Source organism: Hippocampus bargibanti, linkage group LG08, assembly GCF_051943395.1.
Source record: "Hippocampus bargibanti isolate YZ-2025 linkage group LG08, ASM5194339v1, whole genome shotgun sequence".
In the NCBI taxonomy this organism is placed as follows: Eukaryota; Metazoa; Chordata; class Actinopteri; order Syngnathiformes; family Syngnathidae; genus Hippocampus; species Hippocampus bargibanti.
The window spans coordinates 19,451,820-19,472,521 of record NC_142741.1 but is presented as its reverse complement, the minus strand read 5'-3'; the positions used below and the strand labels follow the sequence as shown (position 1 = coordinate 19,472,521).

Here is a 20,702-nt window from a genome sequence, read left to right as displayed (position 1 = left end):
ATTGAACCGGTCCGCAAAAAAGGTTGGGGACCACTGCTGTACAGTATATGACCACAGGCATCTGCTTCATGTGTTGTCATTATAATAAAGGATTTCCGCTTTCACTTCCCAAAAAGACACAATGAGTACACTTGCATGTCGTTAATGATTGAAACCTGTTAAATACTGTACATCATAGGTGTCAAAGTCAAGGCCTGAGGGCTAAATCTGGCCCACCACATTATTTTTTTTCAGCCCACGAAAGCAAATCAAACTTGTGAAATCCCATGATGCTTGCTAAAGTCCAAACCGAAATTTCAAATTGTCATATGTATCCCATAGTAACAGTCATTATTCATCACTTTAGATTTGAAAACTAGTTATTCATTAATTTGTTGCTCATTCTGTATCTGTGGAGGAGATGAAACATTCTAAGGGATTTCCCAAATTCATAACGGCCCCCTCGAGGATACCGTAATTACAATGTGGCTCGCAGCAATCTTACATTAATGTCTTTGAAAATATATTATGAAAAACGTTGCGATTATTTCGTGTATTTTCCCACAACCTTTGCAAACAATAAAACATTTCCCCCACAGACTTTGGTAGATTAAATATTTCTTGCCTTAAGATGGCAGTGTCACACCATCATCTTAACGCAGTTTTTGCCAGCTCTTTTCACTGCAGTAGAAACCTGGCTGAAAAGTTGTACTTAACATCATTCATAATAAAACCATGCACTGTTTCAAAGAAAAACCCTTGCAATTCCTGAGTAGTGAAAATAAATAGGTCTTGTAAATTTGGCAGAACACAAAAACGTTTTTCTAAGAACTCTGCCAGATTGTGAATGATTAGGCAAAATCAAGAATAGAGAAGGCTTCAAAATCATGAAACATTGAGCAGCGCTCTGAAACCAAACGCCACTCAATTGTCAATTGCCAATCAAATACCACTACAGCAACCTGACACAATTTGATGCTACTTTATCATTTTTCTTTTGTCGACACATAACTACACATTTGAGCCAAAAAATTTATCCACCGAAAGTCTCAGCTGGATTGAATGTATCCCAACCACTGAGGTCCACTATTTCAGCAAGGTAAGTGCAAAACCCTAGCTGTGAAAATGAGACACTTTTTTAACCATTCCTCTTCCAAGGTGTCTTTTGTGCCAGTCAATCGCTCACATAAACGCAAGTGCACAAGTTCTTATAATTCTCACAATTTCTGAAGCAAGAAACAAATGTCCGAATTACAAATGACAAATATGGGACCATGCTGTACTCAGGAGAGAAGATGAGGTGCAAAAATGTTTGTCCATTACAAAACTAGCTATATGGTACCTGTACGAATCCACTGTCTCTCGCTTTTTCTCTCTTTCTGTAGACAAGCAGCCTGAAGACATTAGAAATCTCTGAGTCAAGCTACTCTCACAACAAAGCTCAAGTATCTGTTTGCGTTGAGCCAATAGCAGGCAGCCAATCATAGAAATCTGACATCAGTCTGCCCGCGGGAGGCTTTAGTGTCCGCCTCAATGCCTTTTTCAAACACCCTCAGGCTCACCACTGGTCCAGTCCGAAGCAATATCCCCAGAAGCTTGTTTGTCTTTTGACCTTTATCATCTATCCTAAAACCAAGAGGTCATAGGTTATTCTGTTGTGCTGACATGATAACCGCATTGCCCACAATGGATAGATCAGTAAAACATATACTGTTAAGGGCTGTCTGACGCTTTAAGTTTCTGTTCGGCCTTTCAAAAAATAGTACATTAGCATACTGTACATGCCATTCAATACATTAAAAATATTGTGATATGCAAAGGCATTTTCATCCACCAACCTGCAGATTGTCATACATTTCCTGACTGTATGTAATTCTCTGGATCTCTGTTGGGGAACTCAGATAAAGTGCCTGTCCCCCGTTGGTGAAGCAAAATGTTCTCGCAATGCGCATGTCTGTCAGAGGCAGGTAATTAACATCCATCAGTGGTCTTAGACTGGGCAAACTGAAAGCAACAAAAATAATAGAAGGCAATTAGTAAGCAAGTAAATGGCTCATGCAACTGTGGGGCTAAACAACAAAGAATAAACAGCACATTGAAAATAATATTCCCCTTCTTTTCAAGTTATGTAAATCTATTCTGTTTGCAGGGAGTGCTTCGAAGTGAAGAACATCTGAATGCAATTTCAGCATTGCTCTTTAAGTATTCCAATAGTGCTGGGTCATGCAGTCACAGTCAGAGAGGGATCAATTCATGTCAAATTCCTATAGTGTGAATGTAAATGAATGTCGTTTTCGACGGGCCCTATAATTGGCCACCTATAAATAGTTGTCTCACATGCAGTATAGTCTCCAGCTTTTCTGAAACTATGAACACCATAAATCATCTGGAAATCAGATGATTGGAGAATAGAATGTTTCCAATTCTTACCATACTTTATCTTTGCCATGGATTCAAATATGTTGAGAAGATTATATTGATGGCAGTGCGGCAGCAAGTGTGAAAGGTTGTTTGGCTATGCGTGATATATGATTGACTGATGACTAGTCCAGGGTGCACCACATATCTTGCACAAAGGAGCAGAAGTCCCCTGTGGGTTTAAGTCACGTCCGATCGACAGTGTGGCTGCTGACTATTGCTGGTGGCTTGAAGTTTAGTGCCGCAGTCATGGCAGTCATTGTAATGGACGCAATATTTATCTTTTGACATAGGGAACCAAATTCATGTCCAGAAAGCAAAAACCTTGCCAGTTTGGCTTTGCCGCAGGTACTTCTACACAGATGGTAGGTAAGCGAGCTCCCTGGAAACTTGTTTTAGAAGCATATGTTTATACTTATATTCAAGTCATGAAATAACTTGTATTGCATTTATTAAATAAAAAATGCAAATACAGTACGCATGTGCCTTCAATGTAGCCTATTGGTGAACGGCACACACGTCACTGGAAACAAACAATATAACTTGAACATCAACTGATGAAAAGGTTTCTTCAGCCGTCATCTGTACTTCTTTGAAGGTGTTGGACATTTCGCTTCTTATCCAAGAAACTTCGTCAGCAAACTAAAGTCTTACTAGTAGTTTAGGTCCTATATATATACAGTAAAGTCTCGTTATATCGATACTCAAGGGAGTCCGAAAAAATATCGATATAACCGGGACTATCGATATATCCGACCCTGTTTGCATGTAATTTTCTCCGTGCCTGCATAGAAATAGTATCGATATAACCGGGACTATCGATATATCCGATATCGATATAACGAGACTTTACTGTATATCCCTACTGTCCAGACATGGCGGTGCCGGACTCTGCTATGATAGGTCCCTGCTCTCAGGTTGGGGGGAGCAGAAGATTACTCCCTGCCACTCCACTGATTGTTCATTTTGTTCTGACTAACAACTGGCCTGAATGCCCCACTTCCACCGGTATCACCTCATCAGTATTCCTAATTCTATTTTGCCTAAGTAGGCTGTTGTACGAACGATCCAAATTGAACCTCACCCGACCAAACCGGTTTAATGAATGACTTAGTTGTTTTATGAAAAATCGCTTCTTTTACTCCCCTTTCAAATCATCTATGTTCTTTCGCTAAGATTTTAACCTCATTGATGTCAAATGAGTGGTTGCTAGCTTTTAGGTGCATATGTACTGCCGATTGAGGCCCACTAGTATTATCCCTGCGATGTTGATAAAGTATTTTTTTGAGAATTTGTTTAGTCTCCCCAATGTACTGCTCTTTATAATTTTCATTCTTACGATGTATTGAATAAACTACATTACTTTGTTTTTCATTTAGCAGCCTATCTTTTGGATGCACTAATTTCTGCCTTAAAGTGTTTATCGGTTTGTAAGGTACTGCTACTCCTCTCCTTTTTGTGTCTTCAGAATTGTTGGTTTCATTCCCTATTCTTTCTTTCTGACATTTCTTAAATGACCACTGAGGGTGCCAAAAGTTTGTGAGTGCTCTGATATGTTTTGACTCCTTTTCTCTACCTTCAACGCTTGTTGGTAGTAGTTTAGCCCTATGCTGGAGGATTCTGATAACGCCTAGTTTGTGTTGTAAAGGGTGGTTAGAATCGAAAAGTAAGTATTGGTCAGTGTGGGTAGCCTTCCTAAAGACTTCTGCTTTTAGCGCTCTGTCCTGTTTTATAATTACTTTACAATCCAAAAAGGCTAGTTTGTTCTCTTTACTGTCCTCACAAGTTGAACATACACTGTTAATTTCATTTTTAAAGTGACATACTTTATAAATGGATCTCTACGGAACACCGCTCATGCATTGCTCAATCCAAAAATTCGGGAGACCCTCAAACTTCACGAAATCACACTTCTGGTTGCTTCTCTCAGTCTGGCGCAAAATGTATTAAGATAATATTTTGATTGCCATTTGTTTGTGAGTTATATTTGTTAGTAAATATGAAGAAACAGAAGCAACTGATTTAAGATGGGATATCATATGAGCAGATGAAATATATGCGTGGAAAATATCGATATTGAGTGCGAAGATAGGGCAAACAGTTGTCTGTAAATATAACTCGGGCATGTTGTTGAGGTCATACCTGAGCGTCATGACATGTCCATTGGCACAAAAGCAGGCGAGGCACACGCTGTTACACACTGACACCACGTCAGCCCGCAGAACGAAGGACGACTCTGTGATGTTGTGAACGAAGAGGCAAGACTGTGAGGGCATCAAGAACACTTTGGCCTGCCTCTCCGAGCACACGATAACCAGATGTCCCTCTCCGTAGGTGTCTTGGGAGGATGAGGGTGAATAGCGCACCAGCTTGCGCTTTCTTGGTCGGTCGGGGTCTTCTGGGGCATTGAGATCACGCCAAACCTCGTACGGGTTTGGAATGTGTGCGCCCATGCAGTCCAAGAAGCCAAAGCGCATCACAGAACCCTTTAGCATCAGCACTGCCCCTAGGAGTGTTTAGCAGAGTTATCAGAAGGAAGGCAAAAAGCATCTTTATTGTAAACACTGCACCTCTTTTTACTGTAAAGCCTTTAGATGATGATGTATTTATTTTGCTCAGCAATTTGACGACTGATTGTGAATGCCAATCCTGTAAGCGCATAATTGCATGGTGATCCCGTGTGAGTGTAATCGTTGCATAGGTGTTTTACTGTTCAACCAGCATTCAATAAAAAGCTGCAAGGTACATTGTTGACTGTACTCCCGCGAGTTTATCTTACAAAAAAAAAAAACATTGATACACTGTCTTACATCCAAGACTACAAATGCCTTCTTGACTATGGATGTCAGCAAACAATAAAATCTGCCTCCAATGGTGGGAGACCAAATGTTGACCATGCTGCAATTAAACCAGCCCAAACAACACAGCCAAGAAAATGGAACATGCACCCTGACGGCAGTTTCCTTTGGTTTAGAGTGGTAATTTTGATTGTGTTTTCAGCATTTGTTTCGTCTCAGTGTGGATAGCAAGGGAGAGGTTTGTACTAAATATGATGCACTGCTTGTGTGACAGCATTTCTTCATGAACCAAAACATTATGATGTGCTGCTGTTTTTGTTTTTAAATCAATAGCAACCGCTGAGGCTAAAGTGAAGGGAAAACTATTTTTATGATTGTGAAGACAAAAATAGACTCAATTTGTAGTTGCAGAGTAGCCTGAAGTAAAATGACATTTCAGTTTGTGTGACATTATCAAATAACCACAAAACAAGCCAGACTGAAAACATATCAGGTAGGTACGCTTAAGTTTTTGACCTTTTGTAAGCAGCTCTTTTTTTCCTTTTTCAGTTCTAAAGTGTGTTTTTAAATCGCCTGCTGTGGGTCTTCAAATTGGCGAGTGAAAAAAGGTTCCTGGTAAGACTTTTGAGATTTCACAGAACCACAAGATAGTGGACTTTGTCTGATTACGATCGTTGTATGCCCCACACTGGCTGAGTTTGTCTATGATAATCAGGTGGATTTTCTTTAAGCCCCCAGTGGGACAAAAGCAATGTCAGGCAAACATGCAATTTTTATTTATTTTTTGGTCACCTTGTTATGGTTTTCTGCCATTTGAACTTGTCATCGTCTGGTCTTTTCAGATCAATGCCTAATTTAGATTTCTCATGTAGACTTACCACAGGGACCAATGGTGACCGGTTCCTCCATCCTTTCCTCCTGGTCCGTGGGGATGGACATTGGGATGAGTAAGATCACACCAAGGCTGGTGCCAACCCACAGACATGGAGTTGGCAAAGTGTCACTTTTTTGCCCAAAAGACTCCCCAAACTGCAGTGTGGTGATTGCCTCTTTGGTGTCGCGATCAATGCTGGAGACACTGGAGCTACGTGAGCGGCTGAAGGAGTTTTCACGACTCTCTGCATCGATGGCAGCCATCAGAGATAAAAATAACAAAGACACGATGCAAGAGGAGAGAGTTACAAGATTAATAAAATGATGGAAATGGAGTGAGAGAAATGAGTTAACGGATGAAATATAGACAACAATAAAACAGAAGAACAATACGGTTGCCATGAAAAATGCAGACAGGAAATTCCGAGCAAACATTGAACAGAGCGAGAGACTGTTGTATGGAGGCGATTCAAAAATCTATAACAGTTTTCCGACAGTTTGCCACAAAAAAATGAAATGTCTTTATTTAAACACACATACACGCACACGCATGCATATGCACACACGCAAACACACGCAAATACACACATACATGAGCACACACACACGCAAACACACGCACACATGCACACACACACAAACACACATTTATAGAGTTCTAAGATTTTCAGCTTAATTTGACACACAATGTGAGTTGTAAACACTCTCAGGTAATAATAAATAAAAAATAAAAAAGAATGATCAGTCATACACAAAACAGTGAGTGAATCTTACCGAGCACACACTATATATATCCATCATAAAAATATTTGTGAATTATTTAGAGCCAGGCAATGTGCGGTACAGCCCCGGTGAGTGAGTGAAGAGTTTATGTAACAACAGCTACAGATGGTGCAAAGCCTAGTGGACACATACAGTACAAGGTTCAAAATGATTTTGAGAAATTTCTCAGCAGCTATCCTAGGTGATATGAGAACCTGTGCGCAAGCTAAAAAGACTGTGGAAGGGGGTGTGGAGATTGACTGCACATTGGCCACTTGCCAACATGTACAATATGCTGCAAAACACACTTAATGCTCGACAGGAAAGAAAGCATCACCACATGCCCCACTACACCCTCGAACAGGAAGCATTTTAAGGCACATTGCAGATGGATCAGCCATACTAACTACACACACTGAAAGAGGGACTGACATTTTCATCAATGAGTAGTGGATGTGTTACTGGCCAAAGTCCTCTTACCTTTTTCACTCCAGCAATAGGTGGTGGTGGTGTGGTGTTCATCATGAGAGTACATTGTTACTCCATGTAACTGCTGGAGCATTGCCCTCCTGGATGCAAAACCTAACCGATTCCCCACAACATGAAGCCCATAAGACAAAGCAGCCCACCCACCCCAACAGCCCCGACAAACACATGCACACACGTACAGCAACAAAACAAACAAACAAACAAACAAACAAACAAACAAACAAACAAACAAACAAACGCACGCACACACACACACACAAACACGCATACACACATACACACATATAACGCACAGTTTTGCCAGAAAATGACAGAAAAGGAAAAGTAAGAAAACAATTGCAGCTGAGTTTGGAGATACTTCTTGAAATATACACAGCCAACAAAGAATGAGACTTATTGCTAGTGGCCTCACTCTAAACACCATTTCAGCACCAACTGCTCACCTAAATGTTTCTGCACTTCTAATGATATCTGGTACATACGTGGAGCTGTCGCGTGCACATACAGACTCGATACAGGACTGTTATTCGACAACAACCATTTTACATCATATTCATCTCATAAGTCGTCATGCAGAATTGTGCCATTGACCATCTCCCATACAACTAAAAATAGAGATCCAAGTCTAATTTTTGAATCATGACATGATTTTGGTATATGGGAAAAAAGAGAAAAAAATTGTTTCACAGTGAGCATGGATGATGTGCGTATGTGCATGTGTGTGTGTATGAGTGTGCGCGTGTGTGTGTATGTGTGTGTGTGTGTGTGTGTGTGTGTGTGTGTGTGTGTGCGTGCGTGTGTGTGTGTGCGCGTGTGTGTGTGTGTGTGTGTGTGTGTGCGTGTGTGTGTGTGTTTGTGTGTGTGTGTGTGTGTGTTGTTGTTTTTGCACTGTGGGACACAGCCAGTGGCTTACTGGCTAATAAAAATTGGGTGCAGTAGTACCTTGACAGGACAAGAGAAATAGAGCTTTCATATTTGTAGGATGCAGTCATGGCTATGTGTGGGTGTACACCAAACGATATTTTGAAAGTGCCAACATCTGGCTAAAGAGTGACTGAGTCACATCAACCCAATGCTATTAAATTTTCAAAAATAGATCAGTACCCACTTCGAGTTCATGTAACATGTGAACTATACAGCGAGTTCTCAGTAAGATGAGAACATCATACGACATTTGTTTTTTTTTTTTTTTTTGTTTTGGTTTTGCATTGTTTTTATTAGGTTACAAACCACCCGAAGTGAATTTACTTTCCAACCTAATGGAGACACTCCACATCCAAAGTCAAAGGTATGGAATTGGCCGGTTGAGTGTGGTTTCCCTTGCCATATTTCTGCTTTGTCTTTTCACCTGTCTCATTAACATCAGCCTCCTCTCTACCACTGCATGTTGACCTTCAATTATTGCAGTGATCCCGCTGGCTCTTCACTGTGGTAAGGCAGCGTGATAGATAAACAACACAGCTAAAAGTGGATAATGCTGTAGATGAGCACACGTGTAACAGCCTCATCTGAAAAGCATCTGTTCATACAGAACAGACGGCGGAGGACAGAGTCGCGCTTAATTATTTCACGTTGCTTTCTTTTAAGTACCTACACACATTCTAGAGCGGTGTACACTGAAGACTATGTTTACGTAAATCTGAAACAGATTAGTCCTTAAAATGAAATGTGCAAACAGACAATGATTTTTTTGTGTGTATGGATCCTTCTTTTCATTGTCATTGATGTTTACAGTGAAATAATGAACTGCATGTATCCTGTTAAATAGCTGACTCTTCACCACTGACATCTTTTTCCAGAACCATGTGCACCTTTGGACACCACTTTCTACTGCCATTATATCAAATGACTTTAAATCATTCCTCTCTGGACGCTCTCAGTTGTTTCAATTCAAATCTAACAAATTCCACTTTCTGTCATACAATGACAGTTGTGGGGTTTCTCAAGGTTCGGTTCTAGGGTTGGTTCTGTACTTAACGACGGCATTTTCTTTCCCTGGCCATAGTTTCTGTATATTCAACATCCATCTCAATCGCCATACAGAAGACACTCATCTCAACCATATCTCCTTCCAAGGGAATCCGATTCTGGTTCACACAAAACTATTATGATAAAAGTGAATGCCTCTTTCAATTCACCCAAACCAGAACCGACATGTTCCTTCACAGTCGGTCATTCCAATTTCTCAATGTCAAAATCATCCTTGAGAACCTTTTCAAATCTCACAGTGAAAATATTATTTGGTCTGTTTACTTCCTTACATGCAAAATATTGGGCACTTGCGTTGGCCAACCCCCGACTATTACAATTCTTTTCGCTTTGGTCAACTTATCTAAAATAATGCGTGCCTCATCTCCAGGACTCCATCAATGAATCAATTAGTTATTCTTTAGCAGCTTGAATGATAGCCTAGAGCACAGGTGTCAAAGTCAAGGCCCCCGGGCCAAATCTGGCCCGCCACATCATTTTATTTGGCCTGCGAAAGCAAATCAAACTTGTGAAATTCCATGATGCTTTCTAAAGTCTGAACCAAAATTTCTAATCGTCCCATGTAAACCACAATAACCCATTATTCTTGACTTCAGATTTGAAAACTAGTGATGCATGAATTTGTTGTGCATTCTGTATGTAATATGTGGAGCAGATGAGACATTTGAATGGCTTTCCCAAATTCATAACGGCCCTTGAGAGGAAAATCTAACTAACAATGTGACCTGCAACAAAAAATGAGTTTCACACCCTGGGTCTCCAGTATCCATAAAAAAATCCACCTCGTGATTAAAGCTATTCACAACCTTATACCTTCACACTTGGAACGTATGCACATTTTCACAAACGCTCACACTCCTCAATCTTCCTTTGCTGTCCGCGACACAGTTGCTTTGATGAAATTGACAAGCCTTTCCGATAATCTGTTCTCACCGTCTGGAAGCTGTTTCTCTTGACACATGTAACCATGACAGTGTTTCTTTTTCAAAATTCTAATTGCTTATCTCCATCTTCACAACCTGAAAAAGCCATATAGTACCAGAATCATCAGAAGATAGTTTTGGCTCCAAGATATTCCCTGGGACGTAACTTGAAGAGGATCAAACAAAAGGTGCTGTGCAATGGAAGTAATCCTACTGAAAGAACACATCAGGTGCATTGAAGGTGGTTTTGGTGTTCTACAAATGTCTGCTCAAAGCTCAAGTGTAGTTTTCCGTTCGTCAGTAATTACTCAGGTTAGCAACACAACGTTCCAATCATTTTTACATTTACTTTTTGTTTTTCACTGTCATAAAAAACAAAAATTGAAATAATGCAAGCTGCAAGCCTGGAACACAAATAAGATACATGGGCATTCACGTGTACACATTCACCTACACACTTGTGTACACACAGGCAAATAACCTGCTGGGTCACTTCATTCAAAGATACAGCAGACCAAAGTCATTGTGTGAATACAATGAGGAAATGGAAAATGTCAAAGTGCCAGGGTGCAAATCAAATCTGACATCCTTCTATTCAGCTCTTTTAATGCATGAGCGCCATAGGAGGTTTTTCGAAATGTTGCCAGGCATGCTGCGACTTTTATGAAACAGAACATGTACATAGGAGAATCTGGAAAAAATTCTGGCAGTGAGATTTCATTTGGATGACTTTCAATTTCACACAGTCATAAATGGGTAACTATTGTGATAAGTATATTTGTTTTACCATGTCTGTGGAGCCACGTCTCACTCCATGAACTCTATACCACAGGACCACAGAGAACTTTTCACTTTTCTGCATTTGTGTAATGTTCTTGAATTGATACATTATTTCCAACCATTGAAGTCATTCTGTCTTCTTGCATTATTAACCAATGACTGACATGACTGAGCAGAGCAGCAAGAAGGCTTGATTACTTTTTAGGGCGACAAACTCCACAATTGATTTCAAACAACATCAAATTTATCAAAACTTTGCCGGTGGCTACATTTTGAGGATTAATTTTCTTCACATTAGTGTTTGATAGATGAAAGCAAAAGAGGACGAAGAAAGGGTGTGTGTGTGTGTGTGGGGGGGGGGGGGTATTTCAAGCCTCTCAGTTGGTTGATACAAACGACAAAATGCAAGGGTCATTTCTTGCATTCCTCCCATACTTGTCATTTTGGTTTAAGATGCTAATGCAGGCGGCTAAAATATATAGTGTGTTTTAGAAAGTCTGAAGGATATTATTTGTGTGTTGTTGTTTTTTTTTTTTTTTGGGGGGGGGGGGGTGAAATTATGCATCAAAGTTGAAAGTTATTTACTATGCATATTACAGTATCAACAACTTAAAGTATGTTGCCCTACACATTAGCAATTTTCTTATAATATGCCGATATTTCTGAACTTTCAGAACTCTTTACTTTTCATTTACATGTTTTAATCCAACCACAAGATAAGCAGGACAGGAAAGGCATGCTTTAAATTCAGTGCCGCAAACTTTTTTTTTAACCCACTGTGCCAGGTTGAGAGGATAGCATGCACTTTTTGGAGGGAAGGGACGTTAAAGAGGTTAAAGGGTGGGAATTGGGAAGACAAGCACACACCTTCAGTGTGGGACACAGGCAAAGAGATCTCCATGCAAGCAGCAGACTGGGCCTTGCGGAATGGCGGTCGGCCAGGGCCTCTGCGAGCAAGCCGTGGCCCCTCAGGACCCATCGGGATGCGAGGCTTCCCCGCCGAGCAGGGCTGGGAGGTGGGGCTAGTGCAATGTCCATTGACATGATCTGTAACAACGGCAAAGCGTTAGGAAGGAAATAAGGTCACATTCCAAAATTAGTTGGCTACATCAATATCCGTGTCAATAAGTCACATCATGGCAGAAGTTAAAACCGAATACTGAAGGTGCTGCAATGAAATAGTTGAAAGAGGCTCTCCATTATATCGAGAGCTTTTTCTAAATGAATGAAAGTAAAATGTGAATTATCTTATGACAAAACATGACTTATAGTGACGGATATTTAGTATATTTAACAACATGAGAGGAGCAAGCAGTGTTAAAAGGATATTTAGTCGGAAGAGGAAAGGAAAATAGATAGTTGGGGAGTGGAGTCAAGTTTGGGCAGGAACACAAAGAAATTATAATGGCAAATTTTTAACCAGTACAACAAAACGGGTTTATTTCTTGGTAATTTTGCTTTGGGTTTTGAGATTTTTTGGGGGTTTTATCAGTTTTGATCTGTAGACCTGTTCATCGCATTAACATTGTGTCTGAAATGATATCATATGTGATCTTTGACCCCCTTGTTACTTACTGGCATTGCAGCTTCACACAGCTTCCCTCAGGGGTGTGCAGACCTAAATTTATGTGAAGTAAAATTGCACATGGTGCAGTATGTGTGTGTGTGTGTGTGTGTGTGTGTGTGTGTGTGTGTGTGTGTGTGTGTGTGTGTGTGTGTGTGTGTGTGTGTGTGTGTGTGTGTGTGTGTGTGTGTGTGTGTGTTTGAGTGCGCGTGTGTGTGTGCGTTTTTGTGTATGAGTGGCTAAAATATTGGGCCAGCAATCAAACCTCATTCCTCGCAGGATCTTTGTTGTTCACTGTCATTAAAATAAGATGACGGCACAGATGCAATTAACACTTCAATCTCTGAAACAATGTGACATCAATAATCTAAATAAATGGATAAATCAATAGATTAAAATAATCAGCATTTACATTTGCCTCCGTAAAATACGGGGCTATTTAATGGCATGGCAATCACCTTGAAGTAGGGAGTGGGGGTGTCAAAGTAAGAATGTGTATACTATTTACAATTTTCCAGTTGATTGCTCAATCTGAATGTTTTGTTTCATTTCCAGTGCAACACTGGAATAATTGAATGTTGGCAACTTTTGTTCAACTTTCCAGTTGATTTTCTTTGGCGCACTAAAAAGTAGTTAATAAATCAGCAGCGCCTCTGCAGGTGGCAACTCCATTTCACTGCAATTGCTTCAAGACATATAATCAATATTCTATGGACAGAATTAGTAAGAGTCAATTGATCATAATGCCCTCTGCAAGTTACTTTCCTGTTAGTATGAGTATGCATTCCTACTGGCGCTGTTGAACAATTTATTGAACGTTGATTTTTTATTTTTTAAAGGATGAAAATGTACAGCGTTTCACTTAAGTCTCTGTGTAACTCTTGGACTCAACACACCAATTGAAACCTGCAGGTAACAGGGAGCCAACCAATTACTCTCCATCGTGTCTGCAGCTTGGCAAAGTTTAAATTTCAAACTGAGATGCAAGGCCGACTGATTCTGGCAATAACAATTGGTAAGATGTTTAACAAGAGACCCGATGTAGAGAATATGAAATGACAAGAAAATTCCAATGAATAGTCTTATCCTACATCATTCACCCACACGTACAAATTCAGACGATTTTACTGGTAACTGTAATGTACTCCAAAATGCCAATGACCTTAAACAGAACATGGAAATTGAAATCTCTTTTGATTTACGTTTTGAAATTTCAATTTCCACTTTTGCTATGGCTGCAAGAAAAACATAAGGTTATTTAAGTGGAATATATCTGCACATGTGTAGTTTAAGGACAGAGAGACAGCATGTGGTGTACTGCAGAGGCAGAGCAAGACGGAACCCACAATGATGAAAATGCGATTGGACATGTATAGCGAGAACATTCAAGTTGCTGCAATGCTGCTAAAGAAGAAAATGATCCAGTTACAATGAGGGAGGCAGCGTGTGATCCATTCACTGTCGAGCAACGCTGCCGATGGAGGAAAGATTGCAAACAATAAGCAGATGGACCAGTCAAGATAGTGTGATAGAAAGCTTCATGTTGAAATCAGATTTATGGATTACAAGTCACCTATATAAACACTTGCAAAATGTTGAAGAAATGATGATAAAAGATTTAAAAAAAAATCAAATCAGAGGAGACCAATGGGAAAAGAAAATGTGTAAACATGTCAGGCCGTCTGGTTAAACAGGAGAGAGTGACAAGGAAACTGAAGTGAAAATAAGAATAAAGCGACATAAAAGCCTAGAAAACACAACAAAAGTAGAAATCAAATGATTCAAAAGAATACACATGTAAACTGCTGGCTTTCGCCTACCGTACCAAGATTGGTCTTAAGATCTGTTGGCAGACTTAACTTTCTGCCGGGCCCCTTTACTGAAACAAAGGGATAGGAAACAAAGCACCAGTTAATCCCTTCAAAAATAAAACTGTACAAAATAATACAACACAAAGATAGAATTGAACATAAGGAAGTCGTAAACGCAGTCAAAGAAGGAAATTGAAACCAAATGCAAATCATTCAAATTAAACCTGACCATGCAAAATGCTGCAGGTGCAGATTTGTAACTGCATGCTGCACTGGAGTTCCTCATCAACATTCCCAGTAATGACTGTGACATTGTATCTGGATTTGTGTTGAGATGGACTATAACAAACCATCGGACCAGGTTTATTTACAGTACAGGCAGTATTAATTCTTGTCAAGCTGCACCAAAATGAAAAGAATGCATATTACTGACAATTACAGCTACTGCATCAAAGTGAATGTTTCAATAATTTGTCATTCTTTTTTCTTAAAAATCAGAATGCACAGAATGGGAATGCCTGAAAAGGAAGTCAAAATAAACTGATTTGACCAGAGATAAGAAATAACAGACAGTGCAGGCCAAAAAGAACTTGTAAACCACATTTTGCAAGTATTTAGTTTGTTGAGAATTGTGTCATTTAAACTTGAGATGATTGAATAGGATTTTTTTCACCATCAAAAAAAAGAAACAAAAAGGTTTATTGAAAATAACTTGACCATGAATTTGTTTTAATATGTCTTGTCGCTGTGAACACAGTCTCATCGGGAGATCAGGTTTACAGATCATTTGAAAGGAAAATATACAGTATTTGCTTGTGCGCAGAGGATTCGTAGACCTCTAATTAAAATAAAACTTTTCTTGGAGCCAAAGGCTCCTTTGTGGGTTTCATAATAAAGCACCTTGACAAGATGCTGCAGCATTCAAAATACAGCAATAAGGCTTGTATGAGAGTAGTGATGCAAAATGTTTTGAAAAATGAACCTAAAACGCTGAGAGATGGTTTCTTCGGGAGAAGATGAACATATTTAATCATCACCATAACATTGTTGTTACATTATCAATTGTTATCTACAATTCCCTGGTCGGTGTTGGTTTGTGGGAGCTTGTCAGATATTTGGAATTGAAATGCCTCACGAATAACTTCCACTCAATTAACATATCAAAAGATGTCAGACCATTTGTCCAATTGGACCTTACAGTATTTACCCACCGATTCCTAATTACGTATCTTGTATTGAAAAACTCAAATGAGCATCTTGATGACAAATTGTATGCTAGCTTCAAATAAGCAAGCATCACATTCATGAGTAATACTTTGAGTACAAGAGACAAGACAGACAGTGCTGAAGGCGGAGCTCAAGAGAATATTATCAGATGAAATTCGACGTTGTGCGTGCCAACAATGTAAGGCCATGTTGTGGCTCACTGGTAAAGCGATGATGAACACAAAGAAGCACGAGAGAAAAGAGAAGTGTTCCACAGAAGTGCAAACCCTTTGTCTTCCCCTTGTCTATACCTGCTATAAAGGATCCTAATGGTCAAATTTTGTACACATAAAGCAAACACGTCTACTCATCGATGACGGGAGCAGTGAGACAATCACCTGCAAGAAAGCATGAAGGACACTCACAATGATATTAGAACAGCCAAATCTTAGAACACACGGTCCCTTGGATGAAAACCCATCCGAGCATTTAAACGATGCCCTTGATGTCCGCCTCAAAATTCATCCATTAGTGTACTCTTTGTCCACGCTTGTAGGACAATTCAGCATGTGTAGAACAAATACGGCAAGTAGAATTATTATTTTCGACTACTAAATGACATTCCTGCTCCACTAGCCAGAGAGCTACGTTACTAGTGAGGCAGAAATGTGCACGAGTTGATGTGTGTGTGCTACCAGTGAAGTTCTAGATGTTAATTAGTATTACCAGAAGCACACAGTTATCAAACAACTATATGCAGTTTGGTCTCACTTGCAATATGCACTTTTCCCAAGTCGAAGGCCAAGGATGTCCTGCTACTAGTGATGACAAGAGGCGCACAAATACATTGACGTTAAGCTGTAAAGCATGGACATTGTCATACACGCTCAATCGACTTTACGAAAATAGCTTATATATCAGGGGTCGGGAACCTATGGCTCACGAGCCATATATGGCTCTTTTGATGATTGCATATGGCTCACCGATAAAACTAAATAATTATTCTCGCTTTTTTCGCCGTTCATTTCCTGTTGGGGCTGCAGTTAGCGGAAAGCGCAATTTTGATTGGATGACACTGACTTAGGTTGGCCAAAAGTGCCATTTTGATTGGATGATACTGGCCGTCATGTTGAAACAGGTAAACGCCTCTTTAAATGAGCCCAACGGGTGCACTTCAGCTTGAATGCACTGGAGCATTCGCCTTTGAGGAGAGAAAATGTTCTGATTCTAATTAGCAATGAAAAAATTCCATCGACAAAACAGTCAAATGTCAGTGACATTTTAACAAGCCCCATGTTAACGTTAGCATCAATATACTTCTGCGAGAAGTATATTGCAGATAGCAAGTGTGGAAGCTTATGACCCGCGTGCAGGCTAGCGAGCAGTAACTTCGCCTCTGGACCGGCAAGTTGAATTTCATTCCGATCGTTTGCCTGGATTTTTACCAATCACGGGGAACGGAAAACCATCATGTTAACTGTGAGTACTATCACAGTTATTTTAAATAATACATTTTGACATTTTGTTGAGAAGTCGCCGCGCGTGCGTGTGTGTGTCAATGTGTGTCCGTGCGTGTGTGCACGCGCACGTTTGTATGTGCGCGCGCGCCCCGCGTGTCTGTGCGCGCGCACGCGTGCGTGTGACTCTCACTGAAAAACATTCCTAAATATTTTACTTTTATGACTCTCTTACTCAAAAAGATTCCCGACCCCTGTTATAGATATTTGAGCATGACTACAGTTAACTTGTAGAATGAAAATTAACTTTATTTTTGATTCACAGTTCATGCACAGCCATATTTGCTGCTGTGAAATGTAAATCAGAAAAATGTTTTATAGCATTTAAAATACCCAAAACACGCAGGCTGATATTTTTAGTCAAATGCAAAAGGCTCAGAAGGCTTTCCATCCATACCTTTGGTGTATTGAAGTATTTAGTGGCCTAGTGGTGGTGTAATTTTACTGTCTAAAAAAAAACAAGATGCTATGAAATAAAATCCTGCATAACATACACTATATTATTATCATTATTATGAGTACTATTTAGCTGATATATTTCATGAAATCATGCATAGCTATTTAAAATATGTATAAATATTTTGCAGGTGTTATTGCTCACAACCCACTTAGCATGCATGGCGCAACAGAGAACCAGACAACGGTCCAAAACCATCCCACTTGCCAGTGTCCACTTTATTTCTGCATACAGTTTAAAAGCCACAAACAAATGTCGATGGGGTGGATCTGTGACACAATCCCTGCTCTTACCATTGTCCAATAAGTAAAAGACTGGGCTGCAGTGGCTGGCTCTCAAACTGGCCACAGGCTCTGGCAGGACGCGTGGGTCATTATGAAGGGAAGTTGGGTATTGAACTGGAATAGGAGATCCAACAGAACAAACAATACTTTTCAGAGCAAAAGAAAAACAAGAGACACATCATGGGTGAACTTGGGGAAAGAGAGACTTGCCAGTAACTGTAAAACAGCAATTGGAGGTCATTCATAACAAGAAATTTTTATATATAGGAAGACGTGAATTTTGGCCAAAGCGGGTGACAGCAGCAACACCACTCCAGTGATTTTTAACATGATAGAGTGTGCCCTCAGCAACATTAAAAAATATGGTACCTGTCACGTTCATTTCAGGAAAAGCTGTCTCATTTTTAATGCCAAATAGGCATTGCACTGTCAAGACCATATCCAAATAAATGATGAACTGCACACAAGAATGTCCCCCTGTGAAAAGTGAGATGTGCATTTTATAGGGGGGCCACAAATGTAAATCGCCCAGCTGGTGTCGTGCAACACTAATTCGTAATTCAATCACAGTTTTTGCCATGTACACAGAACCTGCCTCAGAATTTTCACCAAACTGCAGCCTGAAGCGACATCATCCACAAATTCACTTCTGTCAGCATTAAATGATGAACTCAGTTTTGCATTTTTCTTTGGCTTTTGATGGCATTTTGACAACACCAAAGGTGGGACCCATTGGAACGGTGGGAGTTTAGCAACCTGTGGAAAATATGCACTAGACTCCAAATACGAGACAGTAGTTTGCCACTTAAAAATCACAGACCAGCAATTTTTTTAGCTTATGCCAGGTTACATCCTACTGTTTAATTTACTGAATCTCAACAAGATTGATATTGTTATACGAATTGGGGAAAAAATACCTGTAATAAATTTTTGTGAGAAAAGCCTTAACGTGGCTTTGCCAAAACTGTTACAAGTGAATCTTTCATTCAAAGCAATCATATCTACTGGCAACACAAAAGTCTCAGAGGTGAAGCAACGATGCACATCAATGTCGCCCACTCATTCTTTTTTCATGCTTTGTAAAAAGAAGCATTTGAAACTGCAGAGGTTTGAACTGCATGCTCCTTACACTGCAGTGAAGATTCGTGATTACAGCTGGTGACTAAATTTGGTAAAGGTAGGTGGTTGTTGTGCAAAGGAGGCGATTCTCTCAAAGGCCCTTTTCCCATTTGTGAGAAAATCATTACCATAATGATTTATGTAACCACATTTATGCAAATATGCATGAACAAAAAATGAAATCCAATTACCACTGTAAAGTCAAATGCTTCATGCAACACATCATGAATAAGTTAGAAACCTTGAAGCAATTGGAATGAGCTTAAATACTGTACACAGTTGTCACAAATTAAAACCAGTTATCCTCTTTTCAGAAAGCCAATTGACCTGCCAGCAGATGAACCAAGTACTGTCACATACATTACCTCAGTGGACTATCTTCCTCCCGTGACATGGACACATCTAAATATATCCTGCCGGGCAAAGCACAGCTCGGTGACATGTGAGATTATTAGCCCATCTCCTGACTGGGTCTGGCCCTGCTATATTACAGCCATACATGGTGCAAAGCTTCTTCAAACAATGGCACTAGCAGAGAAATACAACTCGAAAAGGGGGTTTCAGGTGGGTGGTTTTCTGCTTTCAGGCAGGAGAAATGCAAATGAATGCGCCTAATGACAAAAAGGAGTATAAAAAACGTGCATGGACTAGCCAGGACAAAGGAGAAATGTGAGACATATCAAATAAACTAGCCTTCCTTCTCTAATCTGGAGGACAGAAATAACAGCACAACAATAAAGCCACATGTACAGATGGACTTGAGGTAAACGGGTAATCCTAACCCCTTTGGATAGGACATTACATCCACCTCAGTTTGCATACCTTGTACAATCTAACAAAAGAAAAAAATAAATGTTTCCCTTTAGAATTCGAAAAGACTCCCCTAGACATGGCAAGCAGATCTATTTAATTTGCCCGATCGTGTTTGATTCTCTTCTGTGCGGGCCCCAATTGTGTCCCGAAGTCAAATCATAACAACAACAGACTGAATGACAGGCAGGGAAACTGAAAATCTGCTTTGCTTTGTTGGTAGTCACATCCTAATATATGAAATAGTGCAATTGTCTGTGGAGTAATGTACAAAACAAGCATGCTGTATGAAAACCACAAATCAAGATCATTTTCATTTGCCACATAACACAATATGGCACTTAGGAGAGCTCGAACCGAACAATAATGTGTTGCATAAAAGCACTAAATTGTCAGCAAGACGCTTCAAATACTGTCATTAAGAATCATGCATGCAATATGACCACCCCGGTTGTTTTCGAATTGATAGAGGGGGGCAAATGTTGAGACAATTCAACCAAATTTCCTTCAAATTAAAATAAATCAGGTTGTCATGTGTGCTCTTCTTGAGGAGGGCACATCAACGTGCACGCCATCCCCCCGATGCGTGCGGGCGCATACTTGATAATATGTCCACCCCCACGGTTGCCATGACACTTGGAGCTTCAATTACACACCTCACTTTGCTCCTCAAATTGCCAAGGCACAAATCCCAAGCTTATTCATCCTGCTTGAGCTTGGCCACTCATGGCTTTCTCACATTTTCTGTTCATGTCAGCGGCCGCAAACCAATGTCTTCTGTCTGCCGGTCTCGTCAACACACCTGGCCACCAACATAAGAGCAGTTGTAACACATTTATATATGATATACAGCAAGACTGATATCATCCAAAGGCTTCCCAGATGCCAAATTATCACTGATCATGTTGCATATCCGGGGGCAG

The 20,702-nt window shown here is 40.0% G+C and overlaps 1 protein-coding gene across 10 annotated transcripts in view; it reads right to left on the bottom strand.

Moving 5' to 3' along the window:
• The window catches only part of stxbp5l (syntaxin binding protein 5L), a 124,478-nt gene that overhangs the window by 4,275 nt on the left and 99,501 nt on the right, over nt 1-20,702 (bottom strand). For 2 of the 10 annotated variants that reach the window (XM_089003500.1, XM_089003503.1), the window contains 7 exons: nt 17,860-17,964; nt 14,401-14,454; nt 11,879-12,058; nt 7,311-7,412; nt 6,074-6,313; nt 4,540-4,903; nt 1,818-1,983 (listed from right to left, as the gene is read on the bottom strand). In XM_089003500.1, coding sequence (XP_088859626.1) covers nt 1,818-1,983; nt 4,540-4,903; nt 6,074-6,313; nt 7,311-7,412; nt 11,879-12,058; nt 14,401-14,454; nt 17,860-17,964 — 1,211 coding nt within the window. The remainder of the gene's footprint in view (nt 1-1,817; nt 1,984-4,539; nt 4,904-6,073; nt 6,314-7,310; nt 7,413-11,878; nt 12,059-14,400; nt 14,455-17,859; nt 17,965-20,702) is intronic. The other 8 variants (XM_089003505.1, XM_089003506.1, XM_089003507.1 and 5 more) reach the window with 5 other exon arrangements.